At 43.3% G+C, this 21692-nt stretch overlaps 2 protein-coding genes across 5 annotated transcripts in view; one reads left to right on the top strand and one right to left on the bottom strand.

Moving 5' to 3' along the window:
* Positions 1 to 21692, top strand: part of Fancc (FA complementation group C) — a 231477-nt gene that overhangs the window by 198473 nt on the left and 11312 nt on the right. For all 3 annotated transcript variants that reach the window (XM_021259374.2, XM_021259375.2, XM_087204972.1), the window contains exons 9-13: positions 8971 to 9023; positions 10301 to 10400; positions 17121 to 17196; positions 18820 to 18901; positions 21202 to 21379. In XM_021259374.2, the coding sequence (XP_021115033.1) occupies positions 8971 to 9023; positions 10301 to 10400; positions 17121 to 17196; positions 18820 to 18901; positions 21202 to 21379 (489 nt within the window). The remainder of the gene's footprint in view (positions 1 to 8970; positions 9024 to 10300; positions 10401 to 17120; positions 17197 to 18819; positions 18902 to 21201; positions 21380 to 21692) is intronic.
* The window catches only part of Aopep (aminopeptidase O (putative)), a 418900-nt gene continuing 406498 nt past the window's right edge, over positions 9291 to 21692 (bottom strand). For both annotated transcript variants that reach the window (XM_021259370.2, XM_021259366.2), the window contains one exon: positions 9291 to 10379. In XM_021259370.2, coding sequence (XP_021115029.1) covers positions 10338 to 10379 — 42 coding nt within the window. In that variant the 3' untranslated portion in view covers positions 9291 to 10337. The remainder of the gene's footprint in view (positions 10380 to 21692) is intronic.

Genomic DNA, 21692 nt, shown 5'->3' on the forward strand with positions numbered 1-21692 from the left:
GCTGTGCAGATGGAAACTTCTCAAAAACAGATGGTTCTGTGTTTCCCTTGACAGCACAGGCACTGGAGACCATAATCCGCAGCCTCAGGCCTGACCTTACAGACTGATGTCACTGAAAGCAGCGAAAGCCATTTGCTAATTATGCAACTTTTTTTGGCACCAGTCATTTTCCCAAGACTGGCTCAGCATCAGAAGGATGCTATGTTTTCCTGTTACAATTCTGTTTGCAGAGCCCAGAAAGCTATTGTTTGGACTCCACATTTGAATGAGAAGGGCTGGCTGGGTGGTAGGATGGCCCTGGACTTGGCTGTGGTGTTGTGCTGTGTGCCAGGCTGGGGCTCCCTGGTTCCCACGCCCTCCCTCAAGCCTTGGTGGGCTGACCCCACCCACCCGCTGCAGCCACCACAGCTGATGGACAGCTCCCCGAAGCCCATCTGCCCTGGAGAGAGAGGAGCATAAGGGAGGAGGGCCACCCCAGGGCAAAGTGCCGAGGGTACAGGGTACAGGGTTGGATTTGTTTTCACTTTATCCAGATTTTGAATCAGAGGATATTCATTTATTCTCCTACTTGAAAGTCTTTATACCTCAATAAAATATTTTTTCTCTAATAAGAACTTAAAAGCATCCAGATACCTCAGGATACTCTTCAGCAAGAGCTAGAAAGCGTTCTTTTCCCTGTTCTCCAGATAGCAATCACAGCCACTTCAAAAGGAAAAGAAAAAAAACTCTCTTTCCACCAAATCCCCATGCAGAGTTCCCCTTCTGTGAAGAGTTAACTCCACATCCTGGATGTTGTCAGTTTTTGTGCATAAATAGCTTTTCACTCATGTTCTAGGGTTTTCTTTTCCTATTTTTTCATTAGCAGTCTCCTTAGCATTTCCTTTTTGTGCTCTTTAATGTGATGCATGTAATTTAACATGAGTTGAAGTGGATGATTTAGCAGTGGTCAAGTAGGAAAGTGTCTGTGACTGAAAGCTGTGGATCTGCAGCCCGGAGAGGGGCTTCACTTTCCAGTGTCCACCTCAGGAGGGCAGCAGATGCCCCAGCATTGTCTCTATAGAAAGCCACATTGCAAGATAGGTTTTCAGTGTTGGAGGTTTCACTCTTGCAGGTTTTCACTGTAAGACTTCAGCCACTCAGAGGTTGGTTTGGGGGTGGGGTGGGCAGAAAATAAGCAAACAAACAAAACCCAAGTGATGGTGGATGTGGGGAGTCATTGCCACCCAGCGGCTAAGCTGAGTATCAATGGGGCTGAGGTGCTTTCTTCCTGCTCCTGCTCCACAAGCTAAGACGGTAGAGGCCTTGGGTCAGGACAGGGACCAGATTCAAGGGGATTCTGGTCCAGCATCAGAGCTGGGTGTCCACGATGTCCACCCCCGACTCCTGTGTCCTAACACCCAGAGAATGTGTGTAAATTTAAAATATAAAAGTACATTTGGTACTTGTTAAGTTTTTAAGCCCAGGAATGACAGATTTATCACTAATTAAACAATAATTGCATTATGGAGCACTGAAAAAAAATGATTATAATAGAAACAACATCTGGTAAAGATTAAAAGAAACAATAATTCTTCCAAGCTCAAATTTGTTGCAAGAAACTTGAATGTTTTAAAACAAAATAGATCCTAAAATGTAAAAGGGATATTTACAGTTTTGCATTTAGCATTTTGAAAACAGAAGAAAATGGCATAATGGAAAATACATATTTATAAAGATGCCTGATTTTACATGATACATGTGAAATTTAATAAGATTGAAAAATCAAATCATTTAACTCAATAGGGGAGTTTACTCTTGAGATAGATCTTAAGGAGACTTTTTTAGGCAGATTTTTTTTTTGGTACAGGGGATTGAGTAAGCAGAATTTTTTGTGGTGAACATAGTCACCTTTTAATTTATATATGTACACTAACAAGGAGCAAAAAAACCAGTGGTTTGGGAGACTTGGCTGTACACAGGACAGGGTGGCATGGCTAGTGGGTAAATTGGAGGGAAAGCCTTAGCTAATTTTTTTCAAAAGACCGTTTCCTTCATGGAATATTAAAAGAGAATTGATTCCAAGCTTACTGAACTTTATCATTTTCTCACTCATCTGCCTTTTCTCTCTCTCTTTTTTTTGGGGGGGGTTACCAGGGATCGAACTCCCAACCTTGCGCTTGCGAGGCAGGTGCCAGAACCATGCCTTTTCTCTCTTTATTTTATTTAATTTTTTAAAAATTCATTAAGTGTATTGGTACATTTTAGGTATACAATACAGTTACATTCATCATTGGGATCTTGTACCTGCACATGATGTATCTTGGTTATTTTTTCCCCTTGCCCCTGCCCTCCCTTCACCCCCTCCACCCCTCCCTATTTACAAAGACCTTGTTTCCATTTTTTCCTTTTCTCATATTTTTTGCTTTCCCTTCTTTCCTTTCCCCTACCCTTCCCACGTTCCCTATCCCTTTAGATCTTTTCTTCCTATTTCACAATATCAATTATACATTTTGATCCTTATTTACACTTTCAGTTTCTCACACCAGATAAACTGTTTGATATTTACACATGTGTGTCCTATTTATTGCACTTAAGAGTATGGCCTCAGTATGCATCCATTTAGCTATAAATGTCTCTAGTTTCTCATTCTTTATAGCCGAGTAGTACTCCATTTTATAGAAAAACCCCATCTTCTTTATCCAGTCTCCAACTGATGGACAATTCAGCTGTTTCCACTCTTTAGCCATTACAAACTGTGCTGCTATAAACATGGATGCACATATATCGCTGTGGTATGATTCTTTTAAATCTTTGGGGAAGATAACCCAGCAGGGGAATAGCAGGGTCAAATGGGACTTCCAGTCCTAGTTCTTTGAGGTATCTCCACACTGATTTCCACAGTGGTTGCACCAGTCTGCACTCCCACCAACAATGGAGAAGGGTTCCTTTCTCCCCACAACCCTGCCAGCATTTGTTATTGGTTGATTTCTTGATAGCAGCCTTCTTTCTGGGGTGAGGTGGAATCTCAGTGTTGTTTTCATCTGCATCTCTCGAATGACCAGTGATGTTGAACATTTTTTCATAGGTTTATTTGCTGTTTTTACTTCTTTGTGTGAGAAATGTCTGTTCATTTCAGATGCCCAGTTTGGGATTGGGTCTTTAAATTTGGGGGGGCTCTGATTTTTTTCAGTTCTTTATATATTCTAGATAGTAGTCCTTTGTCTGAGGGACAGCTGCTAAAAATTTTTTCCCACATTGTAGGTTGTCTCTTAGTTCTGTTGGTGATTTCTTTTGCAGTGCAGAAGCTTTTTAATAAGATGAGATCCCAGTTGTTGATTCTTTGTGCTAGTTCCCTTGCTACTGAGGTTTTATTCATAAAGCCTTTTCCTTTGCCAGTGTCTTCAAGAGTTCTACCTAACTTATCTTCCAGAAAATTTAGTGTTTCTGTCTTAATATTTAGATCTTTAATCCACTTTTATCTTAGTTTAGTGCATGGTGATAGGTATGGGTCTAGTTTTAATCTTTGACAGGTTGAAATCCAGTTTTGCCAACACCATTTATTAAAGAGGCTATCTTTCCTCCAATGAGGGTGGTTGGCTCCTATGTCAAAGATGAGACACCAGTGTATTTTCAACGACACAGAAGCAGATATTCCTCCTCCAAGGCTTCTTAATCTTTCTGACTCCATCAGAAAGAAAGCCTCCACTTGGTACTTCTCTGTCTTCAGCACCTCTTTACATTTGCTAATCTCCTTTTTAAGAAAGGAGGGAGGTGGCCTTGAGCCTGCCCGAGAAGGTGGGACCTACTAGAATTTAATAAGCAAAACAATAAAACATAACCTTACGCTGAGAGTCGCCAAGTTTTGCCCTTGTGAGCTGGATACTTTCCTATTCCTTAATTTTAAAAAAGCTTACTTTTAAAAATGTTTTCTTTGATAGTTTTCCATTTATAGTCATGAAGTTTCCTTTTCAGACAAACTGAAGTAAAAATGTGAATCATTTTAAAGGACAATATGGCATAAACAGTACATGCCATAAATACGAGGATATGGCAAAAACAAAACAAAATGAATGGCTACGGACTAAGAAGTTAGGGAAGTACAGTCCTAGAACAATGGTCCTGTCTAACATTCTAGACTCATGAGGAAAGCCGCCACTGAAATATTCTGATTTACTGACCATTGATGAGCTACCTGAACTGTTTAAAAGCTTACCAGAAACTATGTTTTCTAAACCCATCCAATCCATCCAAAAGACTTGCAGCAGCTACTAAAATATTCAAAGAAACCACTACCAACAGTGCTAGGGAGGAAAGGGACCAAGGGCTCTCCACTCTGTCTGAGTGAACTTCCTGTAAGGATGGACAGGCTCATACCTGTTGTCCAGTGTAGAGGCCATAGTCAAGGTAGCTAAACAACCACTTGATGTAGCTGGTGTAACTTTTGAATTTTTAAATGAATATAAATTATAACTGAAATAGCTGCCTGTGGCTGCTGCATGTTGAGAGATGTTGCTATAGGTCTGTCCTGTTCTTTGGGCCCTCCTGGCTATCAGGTTTCCTTCTCTTGTAAGACCGAGGGCCTTACCAAACGCTCCGAGGAGCTGATTAGTGAAGCACACCCAGGAAGGAACACACCGGACAAGTTGGAAAATAAAACAGACCTTTATTAGTCTGGCCAGATGGCACTCCCAAAGCAAAATAGCTTAGAGAGGCAGCTAGCTCAGAGTCCGAGGTTGTTTTTATAGGGGGTTGAGGGGGAAGTTAACATATAGAATTAAAGAAAAGGGGACAAAGGTTAGTGGTCGACTGTCACGTATTGATGGTCAGCAGACATTTGCAGCTTGTTCTAAAAATTGTGGTGCCCGGAACATCAGTTCCGGGCAAACAAGGAGTTCAGTAGTTTACTTTGGGACTTTAGGTCTGTTATAGATTTTTATCTAGTGTCCCAAAACTAACAAACATCTTTATCCATTAACTCACATTTAATCACAATGGGGCTGGAGAAAAGGAACAAAGGTTATGCAGTCCCACACTCTCAGTCCCAGCTCCCCCATGGGTGCTCTCATAGCTCTGTGAGAAGGACAACCAAGACAATTATACCTCAAATTCATTCTCCCGTCTGTTGATATCATCAGTGGATTGATGTAGCTTCTCCAGTTCACCCTGTATCCAGGGGTCCACCTCCTCCTCCTCCAGCCCCTGCTCAATCCCCTCTTCCTCCTCCTCCTCCTCCATGTCAGCATGGGCTCGGTCGGAGGCCTTCTCTCAATTTTAAAGGGAAGTAAGTCTATGAAGGGTGAAAAAGACTTATGGATTTCCTTTCTCTTTTTCCCTCTTTCGTCACTTTTGAATACCACCCCCCAACACACATACATACAAACACACAATCAGAAGACTATAGAAAACAAGAACTACTTTTCCCTGAAAACTTTTCTGTGTTCTCAGGCCTTACCCTGGGTACTGGGGATTGAACCCAGGACCTTGCACACTTTCAGCAAGTACTCTACCACTGAGCTACATCCTGAGCCTCTTTTTTTGGGGGGGGGGTAATGTTTGAAATGGAGTCTCAGTTACCTAGGCTTGCTTTAAACTTTCAGTCCTCCTGCCTCAGCCTCCTGAGTAGATGAGATTACAGCCATGTGCCATCAACCTGGCTCTGAGGCCATTTGCAAGTGGCATGTGATAATCATTGATGAGCTGGGGTGAAAATGGCAGATTAAACAAATATCAGGGCCCAAGCTGAAGAATCTATGCTATTTTACAATTCATGCTACAGAATGGCAAACTGACCTCTCCCTCACCTCTTCCCTCAAACACAGTAAGAGCTAACATTGTTATTGTGCATTTCCTCTGCATTGATTTTGTCTTCCTTGATTTTGTTGAGGGATGGGAGTGGGCTGTCCTTCTAGGCAGAGAGGGGCAAACATTACAGTTCTGAGTAGTTTTGGTAGCTAATTGGCAGCTGGTAGGTAGATTGGAGGGGAAATGTCTTATTTATCAGCCACAGAATGTGCACACTATAGAGCAGCCTGGCCCTGAGGAAAGAAAGCAAAGAGCAACTCTCCATCTTAGTCATCTCTGTCTTCCCACGTTCAGTGAAAAAAGTAGAGGCAGGAAGGACAAAGCTCAGCCCGCTGATGGACTCCAGTGACATAGTTTTCCTATACTTGAAATAATCTATATGAAAATCATTAGGTCAGATGGAGAAGAGAAAGCTTGAGAAGGAAGAGATTTTGGTAGGATGGAGAAAAACAGATGAGCAGATGAAACCTGAGAAAGCTTTTCTTTCCATTCTTCATTTTCATAGGAAAGAATCATACAGAATGTAGGCTTCAGAACTGAGGTCCACAGCCTTGGGTCTCAGAGTGACCTGTAGCATGTTGCCAGAGTGGCCCACTAGACAAATAAAGTAGGGTCCAGAGAGGTTAAATGTTTACCTTATCACTCACAGGGATATTGTGGAGACTTAGGGGGAGCTATGGCTTCCAGAGAAGTGTATATTTAAACCATAATTTTGTTTGGAAGATTCTCTTGATAAGTAGTTTAAGTGGGCTTTTGTGATTTGATATTACAGGGACACATGCCTCACCTAGGAATACTCTGATCCTCATGAGGGGCTCACTGACCCTGAAATTACATGCTCAGGAAGTATAGTCTCTTTTTTTTTTTTTTTTTTTTTTTTTAACTGCCTCTAAAACATGCAGATGGCAGAGAACAGCCTGGATATCTCGGCCTCCTTCCTGATATAAAAGCAAAGACAGGTTGTGGAACCAGGCTGAGAGTAACCATGGGTCTGAAATATTTGGAAAGAAAAAAATCTAAATGGAGAGTCCATCTGCATGAGGAGAACAGGTAGATTCTACACAGCCTGGAGATATCTGAAACATTAGATTGAGCTGTTTTGCTAGAAAACATTATGTAAGAGAGAAGTGTGTCCAACCTCTCATTTTGTCTTGAAAGAGTAAGAACCTCTGTACTTGAGTAAGAACCTCTGTATTTGCTCCCCACTATGGTTCTTATGGCAGCCCCAGTCTGCCTTTTGGATCATCCTTGTCTTTTGCCATTTAGAGTGATCCTCAGTAGCACCAAACCTGCAAAGGGGCTCTAGGGTACTTAGGCCATTTAGAATTGTTTTATTATACCTTTTCCAATTCTGATCTTATTTTCTTTTGCAGGGGAGGGTTGAGACGGGGGTCTTACTATGCAATTCAGGCTGGCCTTGAACTCATGATGTAGCCGAGGCTGGCTTCCAGCTCATAGTGGTCCTCCTGCCTCAGCCTCCTGAGTGCTGGGATTATAGGCGTGTGCCACCACGCTTGGCTCTGATCTTATTTTCTATGGTGTGCTTTCAGGCTCTGAGTGTCCATATAGCAATACTGTTGGAAATTAAACACTTTTCTGCAGAAATTTGGAAAAATTAAGTTCTGACAAACTTTGCTGAATCCTATTTCTTTAAGACTTGCAGTCTTCTTTTCCCTTGTTTGCTTTTTTCCCATTATGAAAACATTGAAACTTTTGTGCTATTTTCTGGGCATGTGTCCAGTAACCTCAATAACTATTTATTATTTACAGTGAGGGTTAGAAGGAAAAAGATTAACTGACTGGCTGAGATCAAAGCCAAGAACTAACCTCCCTTTGCTCTGCTGAGTAACTTTCTTTTTTTTTTTTTTTTTTTTTTGGTACCGGGGATCGAACTCGGGACCTTGTGCTTGCGAGGCAGGTGGAACCACTGAGCTAAATCCAGGGCCCTTGAGCAACTTTCTTAAGTAGGTCATACATTTATCTGAGAATTTCAAGTTGGTTTCTTTTAGATAAAAATGCACATCGGTGATGGATTAGAGGTCATGGATCACTATTTAGAGAGTCACATATTTAAACTTGCAAATTACAAATCTCTCCTTCAAATAAGAAAGCCATCACCCCATCGTTTGAACAAGGGGCGATGCTTTTGCCTGGAGCCTTCTGTGTCCCGTAGTGGCGGCCTGAAGACACTAGATGGCGCGCACTCAATGTCACAAGTTCCATTGCCAGGCTCGAAGAATAAAAAAGAGGGAAGCCCCAGGGGTGGTAGCGCACTTTCTTCAGGAAAGAGGAGAAAGTTGTAGAAGCAGACATACCCTGTCTTCTTTTACCTTGTTGATGGAGACTATGAAAGATGTTTCACAAAGCTATATCAAGTGTAATATTATTGAAGAAATTCCCATTAGAGCCTAACCCACTAACATTTGGATGCCACCCTAAAATATGTTTTACAACATATGGCCATCTGCATCAGCTCTTGCTCTGAGCTCTGGCCAAAAAAGATGAAACTTGTTCAGGCCCGTTAAGGCCCCTGCCCAGGTTACAGGAGACCAGCTTCTGCGGATTACAAAAATAGTCTAAGAATAAGCTAGCTATTTTTCATCATTCAGGATAATGGTATCATTTTTTTTCCCACTCTCATTAACCCTCTTCCTACCACACAATTGAAGCTGCTAAATTAACAGAGCACTAAATATGATGTTGTTTAGTCCACCATGGTAGGGGTTACTGGTTTCCTTAGTAATAATTCTAAATGGTTACGGACTTAGTGCTAAATGCCCAGGAACACAGACCAAGACCTGACTTTGAGATACTTCCAGGCGAGTTGAGGTCAGACACAGGGGCACACTTAGGAAAAATTAGTAACATGGGTAGGCTCTGTGTCTTCATTCTGGCATACTGGTAAAAGAATTGCCATTAAACTTTTTCTGGATAATACAGGCTTATTATGGAAAATGTGGGACATCCAAGAGTACAAAGAGAAAACTAAGTTTGCCTATATAATCCCTTGCCAAAGAGAACTACTGTTTGCGTGTTTACCTGGTCCCCCCCCCATACCAGTTGTTCTTTTTCTCACCCAAAGAAATATGCCCTATATGGAAGGTCTAAACAGTTCATCCATTTGATAATTGCAAGTTCTTATGATATATCTTTAACGTTTTACTTTCTTATGGTCTTTTTGTTTTACAGCCTCAAGCAGCCTGCCACCCTGCCATATTCAGAGTTGTTGATGAAATGTTCAGGTAAATACTATGCTGTTTCTGCTAGCAGTTGATCTAAAAATGCTCAGCTTCCAAACATGAATAAAAAAATCTATAGTAGCCTCTGGCTGCACCATGGAGAAGTTAGAATTTTTTATTCCTTCTTATCTCACTGAGCTTTTTATTAATTAGAGGTAGAAACTCAAAATCAATATATATTTAAAAGTCTATGCCTAAGAATTAAGATTACTTTTTTTCTTTAACCTTTTAAAATTCTAATAATAATACAGAAAAGCAGAGTTGAATTACATATTTTTATTATGAAATAGACAGGATTTTTCTCACCTCAGAATAAATTGTAGCAGTATACTCCCTTTACCACATGAGGGCTGACCAATCTTTGTAAAAGACTTTCAAGCTAAGGAAAGTCGAGAAAAAGAAACACAAAGCCATTCTTAACAGATTTTTCCTGAAAAGCAGGTGAACCATGCGTGTTATCTTACAATGTGTTAACTTTTACTTTGACATTGTGAGTCCTTCCTGGGAAGTATGTTGGATTCACAGTGGGTAAGAGGCAAGGTGGTCCCTGCATACTAGTTTAGATTGTGGCATGGGGGTGCCAGCCATGGAGTCCTAATACTGATCCCTTGGGGAATCTTGTCACCCACAAATGTTCACAGCCTCTCTTGCACTGGGCATCTGGGTGGGGATCTGCCTCCATCCTGCCCTACCTACCCACGGCAGGTCTATAGAAATTGTATAACAACAAATTACCACTTGGAATCTTCTTGAGACCAACCATAAGCCACTTATAAATGACCACAGAAATAAGAAGGCAGGAATGTGTTTCTAAGTTAAAGCTAGCTAAGTTTCAATTGGCTTTTTTGCTTAAACATAAAGAAAAGTTAATTGTATGGAAATGCTTGGAAACCAAGTGAGGTACACCTGGATTCTCCAGCTCTGGGCTGGATTTGACTGAGCCATTTTACCTTTTCAGGCAGTTCTGTCACTACTCACAAAAGCAGATATACTGATGTCACATGTCCCAGTCTACAGTGCAGAGAGGCCGTGAAAGGGTGTCAAGGGCCATGCAGTGCTTAATGATTCAAGAACAGAGATATAAACAGAGAGCTCTGAGCTCTGTACCTTGCAATTTAAAGAAAATACTTAGAAAAGAGAGTAACAGATTCCTTCTCCATTCACTGCTGAAGGTTAAGGCACAAAAAGTGATTCCATTCTTCCTTTTCATTCCAGTTCAGGCTGGTGGGTTTGCTGCCTTAATCCTTCATTGTGTTGTGTTCTGGCTTGGTGTTGTTCAGGTGTGCACTCCTAGAAACTGATGGAGCCCCAGAAGTACTAGCTGCTACTCAAGTGTTTACACACTGCTTTGTAGAGGCTCTGGAAAAAGAAAACAAGCAGGTTTGTTATTTTGCACGTATTGCGCATTAACCCCAGAGAAAAAGAGGCTACTAACAGTATTTGGCTAATCACCTGAAAGTAACACTTTATTTTCAGACTTGTTTGGTTGGTTGTTTGGTTTGTTTTTTATGATGCTGGGGATTGAACCCAGGGCCTTATGCATGCTAAGCACTCTGTCACTGAACTTCAGCCCTAGCCCTATGTTTAGGAATTTTGACAGACTGTTTTTGCTCAAAAAGAAAGCTTACAAATGAATGAAACCATTTTAACTGAAAATGAGTCAGAGTAGTTCCTGTCTGCCCTAGGCCCTAGTGCTTAGAAGCTTCTGTCTACTGCTGTATCTGAGTTCTTTTGTACCAGTACGTGTCAACCCGGAGCTGATTCCCTTACCTTGTGTTGTACACTCTGCCCCTCTGGCTGTACCTGAGCCTCAGCCAGCAAGAGGCATCCTGGAGTCTAACTGGAATGTGAAAAGTAGGAGATGCTACTTATCAAAAAGCAATACTGGCCTTTCTTAGTGATTACCGGTTTCATTCCCATCAGAGGCCCAGTCTGGATGGATCAAGGAGGGAAAGAAGATGGGTAAACAAGGACAGGGAAATATCTGAGTAACTGTAGAGGAGGAGCAAAGAAGAGAAGGACTAAGGGGTGTATCAGATGCCATCAGTGAAGCAGATATTTTAGTCACTTTCTTGTTGCTGGGACAAAATATACACTCACAACTTAAGAGAGGTCATTTTGGCTCATGGGCTCAGTCCAGGGTTGGCTGACTCAAGTCAAGAACAGGATGGCAGAGGGGCATGGCAGAGAATAAGGGGCTTCATCCTGTAGTGGCCAGGAAGCAAGGAGAGAAGGGAGGAGCCAGGGACAACAGTATACTTCTGTAGGTCTTGCCCCCAATGACCCACCTCCAACCAGGCCCTACCTCCTAACAGCACATTCAATCCACTGATGAATAAGGCGCCCTCATGATCCAATCACCTTCCACACAGATTGAGCAACATTTTAGATCTAAACCACAACAGCAGAGGACTCTGGGATCCTGTTGGTAGAGGCTGAGCAATTTACTGTGCCCAGTGCCAAAGGCCGTTTACTGAGTGACCTTGTGGAACAGGAACTTTTCTACCAGACAGCTTTCACCTTGGGGTATTATAGTTGGCCTTTGTTTCTCATGATCACAGGCAGTGCTTAGGTAGCACTTTGTTCAGAATGGCCCTGGGCCCATGTCTTCCCTGTGCAGAATGACATGCTCCCTTATGATTCTCTCTCCAATTTGATATATGAGGGCAGAGCTTAGGATGTATGGCCCTCCTGGAAGCCCACATACCCTAAGCCAAAGAAACAGCTCAGGTTTTAGCAGATGTTTCTGTTTCCTAAGGCAATGATAAATATTTATGATTTATTTTTCCCATCCCCCCTTTCCCTGGGGAAGTTAGCTAGACCATAACAAACAGCGTTATCAATGGTACCGAGCCTGGAATTTGGGAGGAGAGCTTGGATGAAAGACATTGGTTGGCCCTCACAATTATTTAATTATTTGGAGGCATAACTACAAATATTTTTTGTCCTCCCTCATATATTCTTGTGCTGGGATTTTTTTTTTTTGGAACCGGGGATCGAACTCAGGTCCTTGCGCTTGCACAGCAGGTGGCGAAACCACTGAGCCAAATCCCCGGCCCTTCATACATTCTTTATATTCCCAATTAGGAACTGTGCTCCAGCAAACCTTGGACTCCTGAGACACACCCAGGTTAGGGCAGAGGATATGAGGAAAGCAGTTTTGCTCTTCAGCCTTCACTTGAGTCTCTCGTTCTCTGCTTTGCTGAATCTCTGCATTGACCTTGGGTGCTGTGGATTTGGAAAGGAGTTGCAGTTGCTTTTTCTGTAGAATGGGATCCTGACCAGGCCACATGAGTGTAGGACCATGGAGGCCACACACTGGGCCCCAGTGTGAGGCAGGGCAGGGGCCCAAAAAGAAACAAGAGTCAATCACCATCACCTTTGCTTAAAATAAGAAAGTGTTATGGGACATCCAGATGTCCCCCCAAAGCCTCATGTGGTCACAGATGGGGGTTTTCAGAGGTGGCTGAATCTAGAGGATGTGATGCTCGAATTGATTCATAGTGTGATGCAAGGGTTAAGGGTGTGGTACCCTGCCTGGGAGCGCTACCTGTCCTAAGGGCAGGCAGCCTGGATAGGATAGAAGTGACAGAAAGAGCCCTGCTGTTGTTGATTGCTGCTTGATGCTTTTGCTTCCTCTTGCTTTCTGCCATGAACTGTTTCTCCTCTTCCATGCCACCCTGCCTTGGAGCCAGCTGATTATGGACTGAAACCTCTACAAACTGTGAGCCAAAATAAACCTCTCCTCCTTTAACTTCGGGTGTTTGGTATTATGTCTCCGCAAAGAGAAAAGTAACTATGACAGAGAGCAATGACCTCTTTCCTTTGCAAAGACCTTCATATACACCCAGGATTCCCTTCTTCCTGGGGCTGCTGCTGCCTGTCTGCATTTTCCATTGATGGCTGGTCTCCTTCACGGACCCTACCTCCCTGAGAGTCCACCTGTAGAATGTTTATAGTCCTGAAGCCTGAGGCCCTGTCACATTTGGTCTAGGCCTGACTTTTCTCTTTCTGAGCTTCAGTCATTAAAACCATGTTTAGTTTAGTTTTGGTTGTTTTTGTACTTTGTAAAACAGAGAATAGCATACTATGCGTAGTCTTTAGAGGCTTGCTCTTTCCACTGGACATGTTACAAAGATTGCTGGGGTGCAACATCACTGTCCAGTAGTCCATTGTTGATGTACCACAGTGGATTGGTTAGGGGCATTTGAGTTGTTCCCAGATTTTGTTTACTATTACCAACATCGTTGCACTGGATAGTCTGGGAGATCTTAGGAGCAGGAGTGCCTGCCAGGTGGGGCCTAAAAATGGGATGCCTATGTATACTTCCAGCAGCAGTTTAAGAGAGAGGCCTTGTTAATCCACATTCTTTCCTGTGTATTCGCTGCTCCTCATTTTCCTTTTGCCCTCTCCTCTCGCCTTTGTCTATCGCTGTGCGCCCATGGGACAGTAGGTAAGAGGTGAGGGTGGCAGAGAAGCCACTTTTTCTGAGCTTGGAGGAGGCCTCGGGACAAGCAACCAGTTAGGTCAGGTACAAATCCTAGCAGTGGCAGAGTCAGAATATGGACCTAGACTAGGTCTCCCACAGATAGAAATTATAAACTCAGGGCAGAATATTTTCAGAAATCTAGTTGAAGGCACTAGAAAAGGCCTGACAAAGTGAACAAAAACAGGAGAGGCTTCAGGGCTGTGAGCAAATGCCTGCTTCTCCCGCATCGTGTGTGTGTATGTGTGTGTGTGTGTGTGCGCGCGCGCGCATGCTTGTGTGTGTGTGTGTGCGCGTGCAGTGGGGGAAGCCAGGCACAATTCCATCGACCTGGGGTGGGGGTGGGGGGACAGCTGTGGGCTGCCAGAGCACAGAAGAAACAGATGGGACAAAAGAAAACCACATGAAAAAATGGACCTAAACTCAAACTTAATAAAAAGTATATTAATTACAAAAAGTAAATGAAAATTAACCAGATATTCTAGTAAAAAGGCAGGGATATCAGATTAGAATTTTTTTAAAGGACCACCTATATGTTTTCCAGAGGCCTATTCTAATGATAAAGGTACAGATAATAGAAAGCAAAAGGAAGGAAAGAGATATGTTATACAAATAGTAATCATAGGAAAACTGAATGTTGTTCCCATCTATTGATAGCAGATGAAGCTGACTTCTAGGCGAGGAGTTTACCAGAGAGAAAGGGGGACATTTCCTAATAACAGAACGATCCATTCATCAGGAGCAGTACCAGTTATAAATGGACATGTGCCTAATAATAGAGTTGCAAAATACATTTTAAAAAAAGCTAACCAAAGTAAAGGAAGAAATAGATCCAGTCGCACATAAAATACTTAGGAATATAACAAAAGATATATAAGTTTTCTAACTGAAAACTGCAAAGCATTGCAGAGAATAACTAAAGGAAAGCAAAACCATGTTCATGAACTGTTAGATGCCTGTTTTTCTCCAACCTGACTGACCAGTTGCTTCCATGCAATTCCAGTTGGTCCCAGCAGGCTTTCAAAAAATGGAAAAGAAAAGCTGGCTGTGGTTGTGCACACCTGTAATGCCATACTATAATGCCTCTGGGAGGCTGAGGCAAGAAGTTCTCAAGTTCAAACCCAGCCTCGGTAACTAGCAAGACATTGAGTCAAAATAAAGGCTAGGAATGTAGCTCAGTTCAAAGGCCATAGGTTCAATCCCCAGTACCACCACCCTCCAAAGAAGAAATTGACAAGCAGGTTCCAAAACTTACATGGAATGGCAAAGGATCTGCCATAGCCAGAACAATTTTGAAAAATGGGCCCAGGATTTAGCTCAGTGGTTCCATTGCCTGCCTCAAAAGTGCAAGGTCCTGAGTTTGATTCCAGGTACCAAAAGAAAAAGAATTTTGGGCCGGGGATTTAACTCAATGGTTCCACCGCCTGCCTCGAAAGTGGAAGGTCCCGAGTTCAATCCTTGTTATCAAAAAAAAAACTTTTTTTGAAAAAAGTAAAACAAAAATCAGTACCAGATTTTAATACTTAAAGCTATAATAATCAAGATAGTGAAGAATTGGCAAAACAATGGACATAGGTCAGAACAGTCCTGATACAGACTCACATGTAAACAGTTGATTTTTGACAGAGGCACCAGGGCAATTCAAAAGGAGGGAAGGAAGGTTTAACAAATAGTACTGGAGTAACTGGATATCCATATGAGAAAAAATGAACCTCCATCTCCACCTCAGAAGTCACACAGAAACTAATCTGAAGTGGGCATAGTCTTCAACATTCAGATTTTAAAACACAGTGGTTCCAGGAGACCATACAGTAGATTGTCTTTTATTGATACTGGAATAATCAAACATTTTCTGGAAGAGATACAGAAAAACAAGAAGCATTAACCATTCAAGAAAAATGAGTAGGCCCAGAGATTTAGCTCAGTGGTTCCAGCACCTGCCTCACAAGCACAAGATCCCGAGTTCGATACCCAGTACCAAAAAGGAAAAAGAAAAATGAGTAAATTTAGACTTCAGTAGAATTTAAAACACTTATTTTTTGATAGATATCAGTTAAGAAAATGCACAAGCAAGCCACCAGGCAGAAATATTCACAGCACGTATATCCAGTAGAGAACTGTGTCCAGAACAAATGACGAACTCTTACAGCTTCCTGACAGCCTAGTTTTTAAAAGTGGCCAAAAGACTTGAACACATACTTCAAACAAGATACATGAATTGGCATGAAAATTGAACATGAAAATTGTTCAGCATCATCTGCTAACAGGAAAATGCATAGTAAAGCAGCCATGAAAGTAGGCATGGGTGAAGTAATGTTTCACACTCACAGGAATGGCTAAAATGAATTAGCTTGGCAACACCGAGGTTGGCAAGTTATATAGAGCAACTAGAAGCTCACAGGCTGTTGCTGGATGTCTGAAGTGATACAACCATGGGAAGACTGTATGGCTGTGTAAGCAAGCACCCGTTCGGTGACTCAGTAGTTCCTCTCTTATGGTATACTCAGTCAAGGAAAGTGAAAACACAGCTCCACAAAGACGCAGATACAAACGTTAATTGTAGGCTTATTCATAATGCCTCAAACTAGAAACAATATAAATGCTCGTCAATAGTACAGTGGATTATGGTCTATGGTCTATTCATTCAGTGACTACTTCTGAGAAAAAAAAAAAAAGAATGAACTCCTAACATGGATTATTTTCTTTTTTTCTGTACTGGGATCAAATCAAATCAAATGCAGCACTTTTGCATTAAGCTACATCCCCACCCCTTATTTTTAATTTTTATTTTGACTTAGGGTCTTGCTAAGTTGCCCAGACTAGACTCAAACTTGCAATTTTCCTGCTTCAGCCTCACAGAATGCTAGGATTACATGTGCCACCAAGCCCAGCTGTGTGGATGAATCTTAAAATATGTATGTTGAACCAAAGGAGCCAGGAAAAATTAAAAAGAATACAGTATGATTCCATGTACATGAAACTCAAAAATAAGCAAAACTAATCTCTCATATTGAAATAAAAATGTTGGTTGCCAGGGAGGGGTAGAAGGACTGACTATAGGAGTCACAGGCACTTTGGGGGAGATGGAAGTGTTCTGTGTCTTAATTGGGATTCTGGTCCCATGGACCACACATTCACCTATTCTCTTCAAACTGTATACTTAAAATACGTGCACTTTATGCTGTCTAGATTTTATCTTTTTTAAAAACAAAAAAAGCCTCCCTGCCTTTTAGGGGCACAGGGAGCTATGGATCTTTGGCTTTCAGAGTGCATGAGCACCACTGTTGTTTTATGTTTTATGCTCACAACTGCTTTGGCAGCTCTGACTGAAAAGGAAGGTTTATATGTGTATAATTGGGTTTATATGAGGTATAGAACTCGTAAAGACATCTACAGCATAACTTGGTTTTTCTTAAGTCCCAAAAGGTGAGTTTAAAAAGGTTTGTTTTTCTGGGTAATATTTATAGTTATTGGAATTTTTTGTTAATGTTTAAGAAAATATTCTGACTGAGTACAGTGGGTCTTTTTTGGGCAGAGGAGGCAGGATTTGCATTTTCTAAAACCCCTTCCAATCCTGACACTAATACCATTTTGAATTTTTGATCCTGTTGTAGCTGAGGTTTGCATTCAAGACCTACTTTCCTTACACCTCTCCGTCCCTTGCCACTGTGCTGCTGCAACACCCTAAAGGTGAGTTCAGGTTGCCTCTGCCCAAATCAGAAGGACTTTGGAGAAGAGCATTATCGAACCATGACCTCTCCCTCACAGTCCATGTCTGTCCGGAGCTGGCATTGGTTACATCTAAGACTCTCTTTGCTCTTGGAGTCTCAACTTCTGTGGATTTTCACATGAGAATCTGAGCCATAGATGGGGTGGTGGTGACCTCAGTGGGACTCTGGGTGATGGTTTTGTGTGGACACAACAAGAAAACTTTACTGTTTTAACAAAACAGGTCCAGGGCCGGGGTTTTAGCTCAGTGGTTTTGCCACCTGCTCCACAAGGGCAAGGAGCTGAGTTTGATCTGCATACCAAAAAAAAAAAACAAAACAGAAAGGTCCAGAATGTAGCTCCTGCAGCAGGGTCAGGTCGGCAGAGCCTTGGGTCATCTCTCCAGAGAAGCTGACTGGGCTCCAAGAAATGGACTGGAGTTGAGATTCCTTAAGTTTAAACACCTATAACCAAAAGACTGAGTGGTATGTGCATGCACTCAGCCTGTCTCCCTTTCTCTACTTGTGACTGTTCTCAATATCTGCCCCACATGTGGAGTTGGCACTGAGCAGAAGCACAGAGCTTCCTGTACTGTTCCTAGAACTGTCAGCTGCTTATATTCCTTTTGAACAAAACAAATGTCATGTTCACAAATAGAAGTGAATTTTCATAGTAAAATCTCCTGCTCATCAGAACTTTGTTTCATGACTGTGGTGAGGCGTTAGGGGCATAAAAGATGATCACTGATGAGCTTGAGTATACAGGATCCACAAGAAGAGGGGACATAAATAAAGTATCTCTGTAACTAGTAAAAAGAAGAAAATTTAAAATGCCTTCAAATTGCTGAGTTAAGGGTCATGCAAGTTCTAAAGAGAACGAGCCCTGGGGCACCCTGTGGTCTGTGACATTGGGAAGAGTGGGTCCTCCTCCCTACAGGTATCTTTCTTGTGTATCTGATTACGTGACTACATGAAAACCTTTTTCAGATGTTGATTAGAACTGCAGATACATGCATGCTCAAATGTGCTTAAAACCACAGGATAATTGTCAAACCAAAAAACCTTACTCTGGAAAAGACATTTGTCTGCATAATGCCCGGTTTTTTGTTTTGGTTTGGTTTGGTTTGGTTTTTTGCCCCTGTGTCCTTAACTGTAGACCTGAAATCATATCCTGAATTCATCACAACTCACGGGCATTTTAAACAGTTGGGCAGTCCACTCCTCGTTCTTTTTTGGTGGTTTCAGTACATGTCCATGTATTTTGAAATCACAAATTATTATGGATGGTGTAAGGGGTGGGTAGGTAGAAAAGGAAAAACCAGGTACATCAGCAACATGGCAGTCAGAAGTCCCAAGGTGGACAGCTAATGTAGTTGGTATCGACTCCCACAAACCCAAGTTAAAGATGTGTTGATGTCTAGCTCTGGATAATACTTACAGTCTTCCTTCTCCAGGGTAAGAGAGACAGCCTGGCTGGCAAGCATGGTGTGGGTTCCACAAACCAGGAAAAAAAGGCATTTCCCCCAGACACTTCCCAGCTTAGCTGCAGACACTTCTGGGTGAGGTTGGCTTTTGCTCTGTCCCCGACTCTCTCTCTGCCCTGCAGACACCCCACAGGAATGCCGCCTCCAGCTTCTGCAGCGTATTTCCCAGATGCTCCGAGAAGCCGTGGAAGACCAGGCTTGTGGGTGAGCAAACACTGACCACCTCAGCCAACCTCCAGGTGGCTTCCCTTTACCCCCCTCTTCCCTGACAGATGAAGACCTTCTTGGATGCTCACCAGACTGGTAAGCACTGTCGCTGCCCAAGGAAGGCAGGAAGCAGACGATATCACGGGCCTGCATCGAGCCAGCCAGAGTGAGGTCATGCTTTAGAGCATAATGATGAAAAGGACAGATCCTAGAAAAAAGCAGTGGCCACATGCAGGGGGCCCTGGCCACATAGATGGAAAGGCATCTCTGGTCCTCAGGTCTCTGAGACCTCTAGACAGAAGGAACCACTGAACTCCCTCCAAGAGGGAGTATCCAATGTATTGTTTTTCCTTTCCCCCCACTTTTTTAATTGCCATAAAAGTTGTGAGTTGTTTTCTTCCTCTTCAGTAAATTTTTTTCCCAAATTAGAAAATCAATTCTAGCATAATACTTAATAGCATGGTATTCAGTACCCTCTATACATGCTGTCTTCTTATATGTGCTGTCTTCCCAAAAGCATTCACATGCAGGTTTGCTGGGTGTCCTCTCTTTGGTGTCCTCTGACTCACTCATGTTTGGAGTGTAGATGACACTGTATTCATTGTCTGTGCTAGCCTACTGGGTTAATCTTATTTGCCCCTCTTCTAACCCTTCTCTCTCCAGACTCTCTGGTCTCATTTCTGAGCCAGCACAGAGTATGATGGGTACTCTGTATCCATACTCACTGACTGAGGGTCTTGGTGCCATTCTGTCCCCCTCTCCAGGGTTTTGACCAACAGGGAACAAATGGGAAGAGAACTGGTGGCCAAATGGGGAGCAGTGTGCTAGCTACATTTACCACCTGCCATCGACCCCTGCACACCCTTCCTGGTGTCCCTGTGGGAGAAGAAAGCTAAACTCCTGACTTCATGGGCACCTGCCCTCAGCTAGACTTGGGAGTGCCCCGTGGGAAGCTCTGAGAGGAAGCATAGTCACTTTCCTCTGTTGGTCACATGGACAGGCACAGGCAGGTCTTGGTAGAAAGAGTGGGAGGGTACCTATGCTCAGTGTGCTTGTCTGTGAGGTCAACTCCAGGGAGAACATGGGGAGTCCCTGTCACTCTGAGACATCTGGGCCACCTGTGGCCAGTGTGGCCCTCGAGTTTTAGCTTGACCTGTGGGTGAGCTGCTTCCGCTTTGTTAGGGATAAGGAAACAAAGCCAAGACTCCCACCCTTCCTTTTCCTCTCCGTTCTGCAAACTCGATCTCAGAACATTTAATCGTGTGTTCTCAGGAAGAACCCAGACAGCAGGGCCAGAGAGGTGGGTAGAGTGGGGAAATTCCACGGGCCATGAAGAGGGACATGGGTCAAGTCCAGCTTGGAGACACCATAGGGCAACCTAAACACTCCTATTCCTGTCACTCCCCCAGGCCAGCAGAGTGTACCTCTGACTTGCCCTCAGGCCATCCCATTTTCCAGGGAGGTGTCAGCGTGGTGAGGCTGTGCTGGTCCTTATCTTATGTACCCTTTACAGAGGAATCATAGCTCCTTGTTTCCAGTGAGACAAGGGCCTAGCTTGGAAAAATCTCTTTAACTTTCCAGGGTTAGAGGACCGGGGAGAATGCCATGCTCATTAAACATTCATTACTGCTAAAACACTGACTGGAACCTAGTGTCTTTGTCAGAAAAGGTAGGGTACATTTTTGCCTGTGCCCTCTTACCACCCCTCTGTCCTGAAGGGTGGAGGCTGGCAGCCTTTCTCTGATCTGCATCAGGACTCCCAGAGCCTCCCTCCTTCACTGTGGCACCGCCTAGGTGCTGCCCTGTGGCTGGAAGGCTGCATTTTCCACCTCAGCCCAGTGGCACACTCATGTGGAAAGCAAGGGTGCCATCTGGCATTGCTCCTGCTGGTCACAACCTCTGATCTCCTTTTCTGGAAGCCTAGTCACTGACAGTACCCAGATATAAAGACTTAACTGTCCACAAGTCCTCACACATGAATAACCTGTGTTGGTTCCAAGTGGCACTCAGGTAAGTTTTCTAACTTGTACTCCTTGCATACCATGCTTCATTGTCAGTACCGTTTAAGCCAGCCATTTATAAACATTTAAGTTGCTTTATGAACCAAAAGGAAAGCTAGGCGCAGTGGTGGCATATGTCTGTAATCCCAGTTAGTTGGGAGGCTAAGGCAGGAAGATTGCAAGCTTGAGGCCACCCTGGGCAACTTAGCAAAACCCTGTGTCAAAAAACAAAATAAAAGAACCAAAAGGAAAAAGCAGTGAGGTTGCTGGCTGCCATGTGTCTTGTCTGTATTCCAGGTCCTGTGTAGACCCCTTTGAGAGCTGGTTTTTGTTCATTCACTTTGGAAGCTGGGCTGATATGGCGGCTGAGCAGTTACTGAGGTCAGAAACAGAAGCCCCTGTGGCAGCACTGCTGTGGCTCTTGGCATTCTACTACAGGCCTCTGGACTCGAGTCAGCAGAGAGCACAGACCATGGTGGGTAACAGGCCCCAGGAGCAGGGAGGTGCCTGGGTGGGTTTGCCTTTCACTGACCCTGGCCCCTGAGCTCTGGGAAGTCAAGGCATATGTCTAAGAACCAATAGACACTTGTATGGACCACCAGGGACATGGGCTGCCTTATGCTCAGTGCTGTGCTCCTGCCACCACAGCATGGCCTGGAGAATTGATGCTACTCATGCTGTCAGGCTGTCTCCCTCTCCTGGAACCTTCTGTCTGCCCTTGTTCAGCACCCATCTGCCCTCATCTACCCAGTTCCCTGCCTTGGGCCTCAGTCCCCCTGGAGATCCCA

The sequence above is a fragment of the Heterocephalus glaber genome, unplaced genomic scaffold, assembly GCF_053883595.1.
Source record: "Heterocephalus glaber isolate CG9 unplaced genomic scaffold, H.glaber_assembly_v1.0 deba00000594, whole genome shotgun sequence".
Taxonomy (NCBI): domain Eukaryota; kingdom Metazoa; phylum Chordata; class Mammalia; order Rodentia; family Bathyergidae; genus Heterocephalus; species Heterocephalus glaber.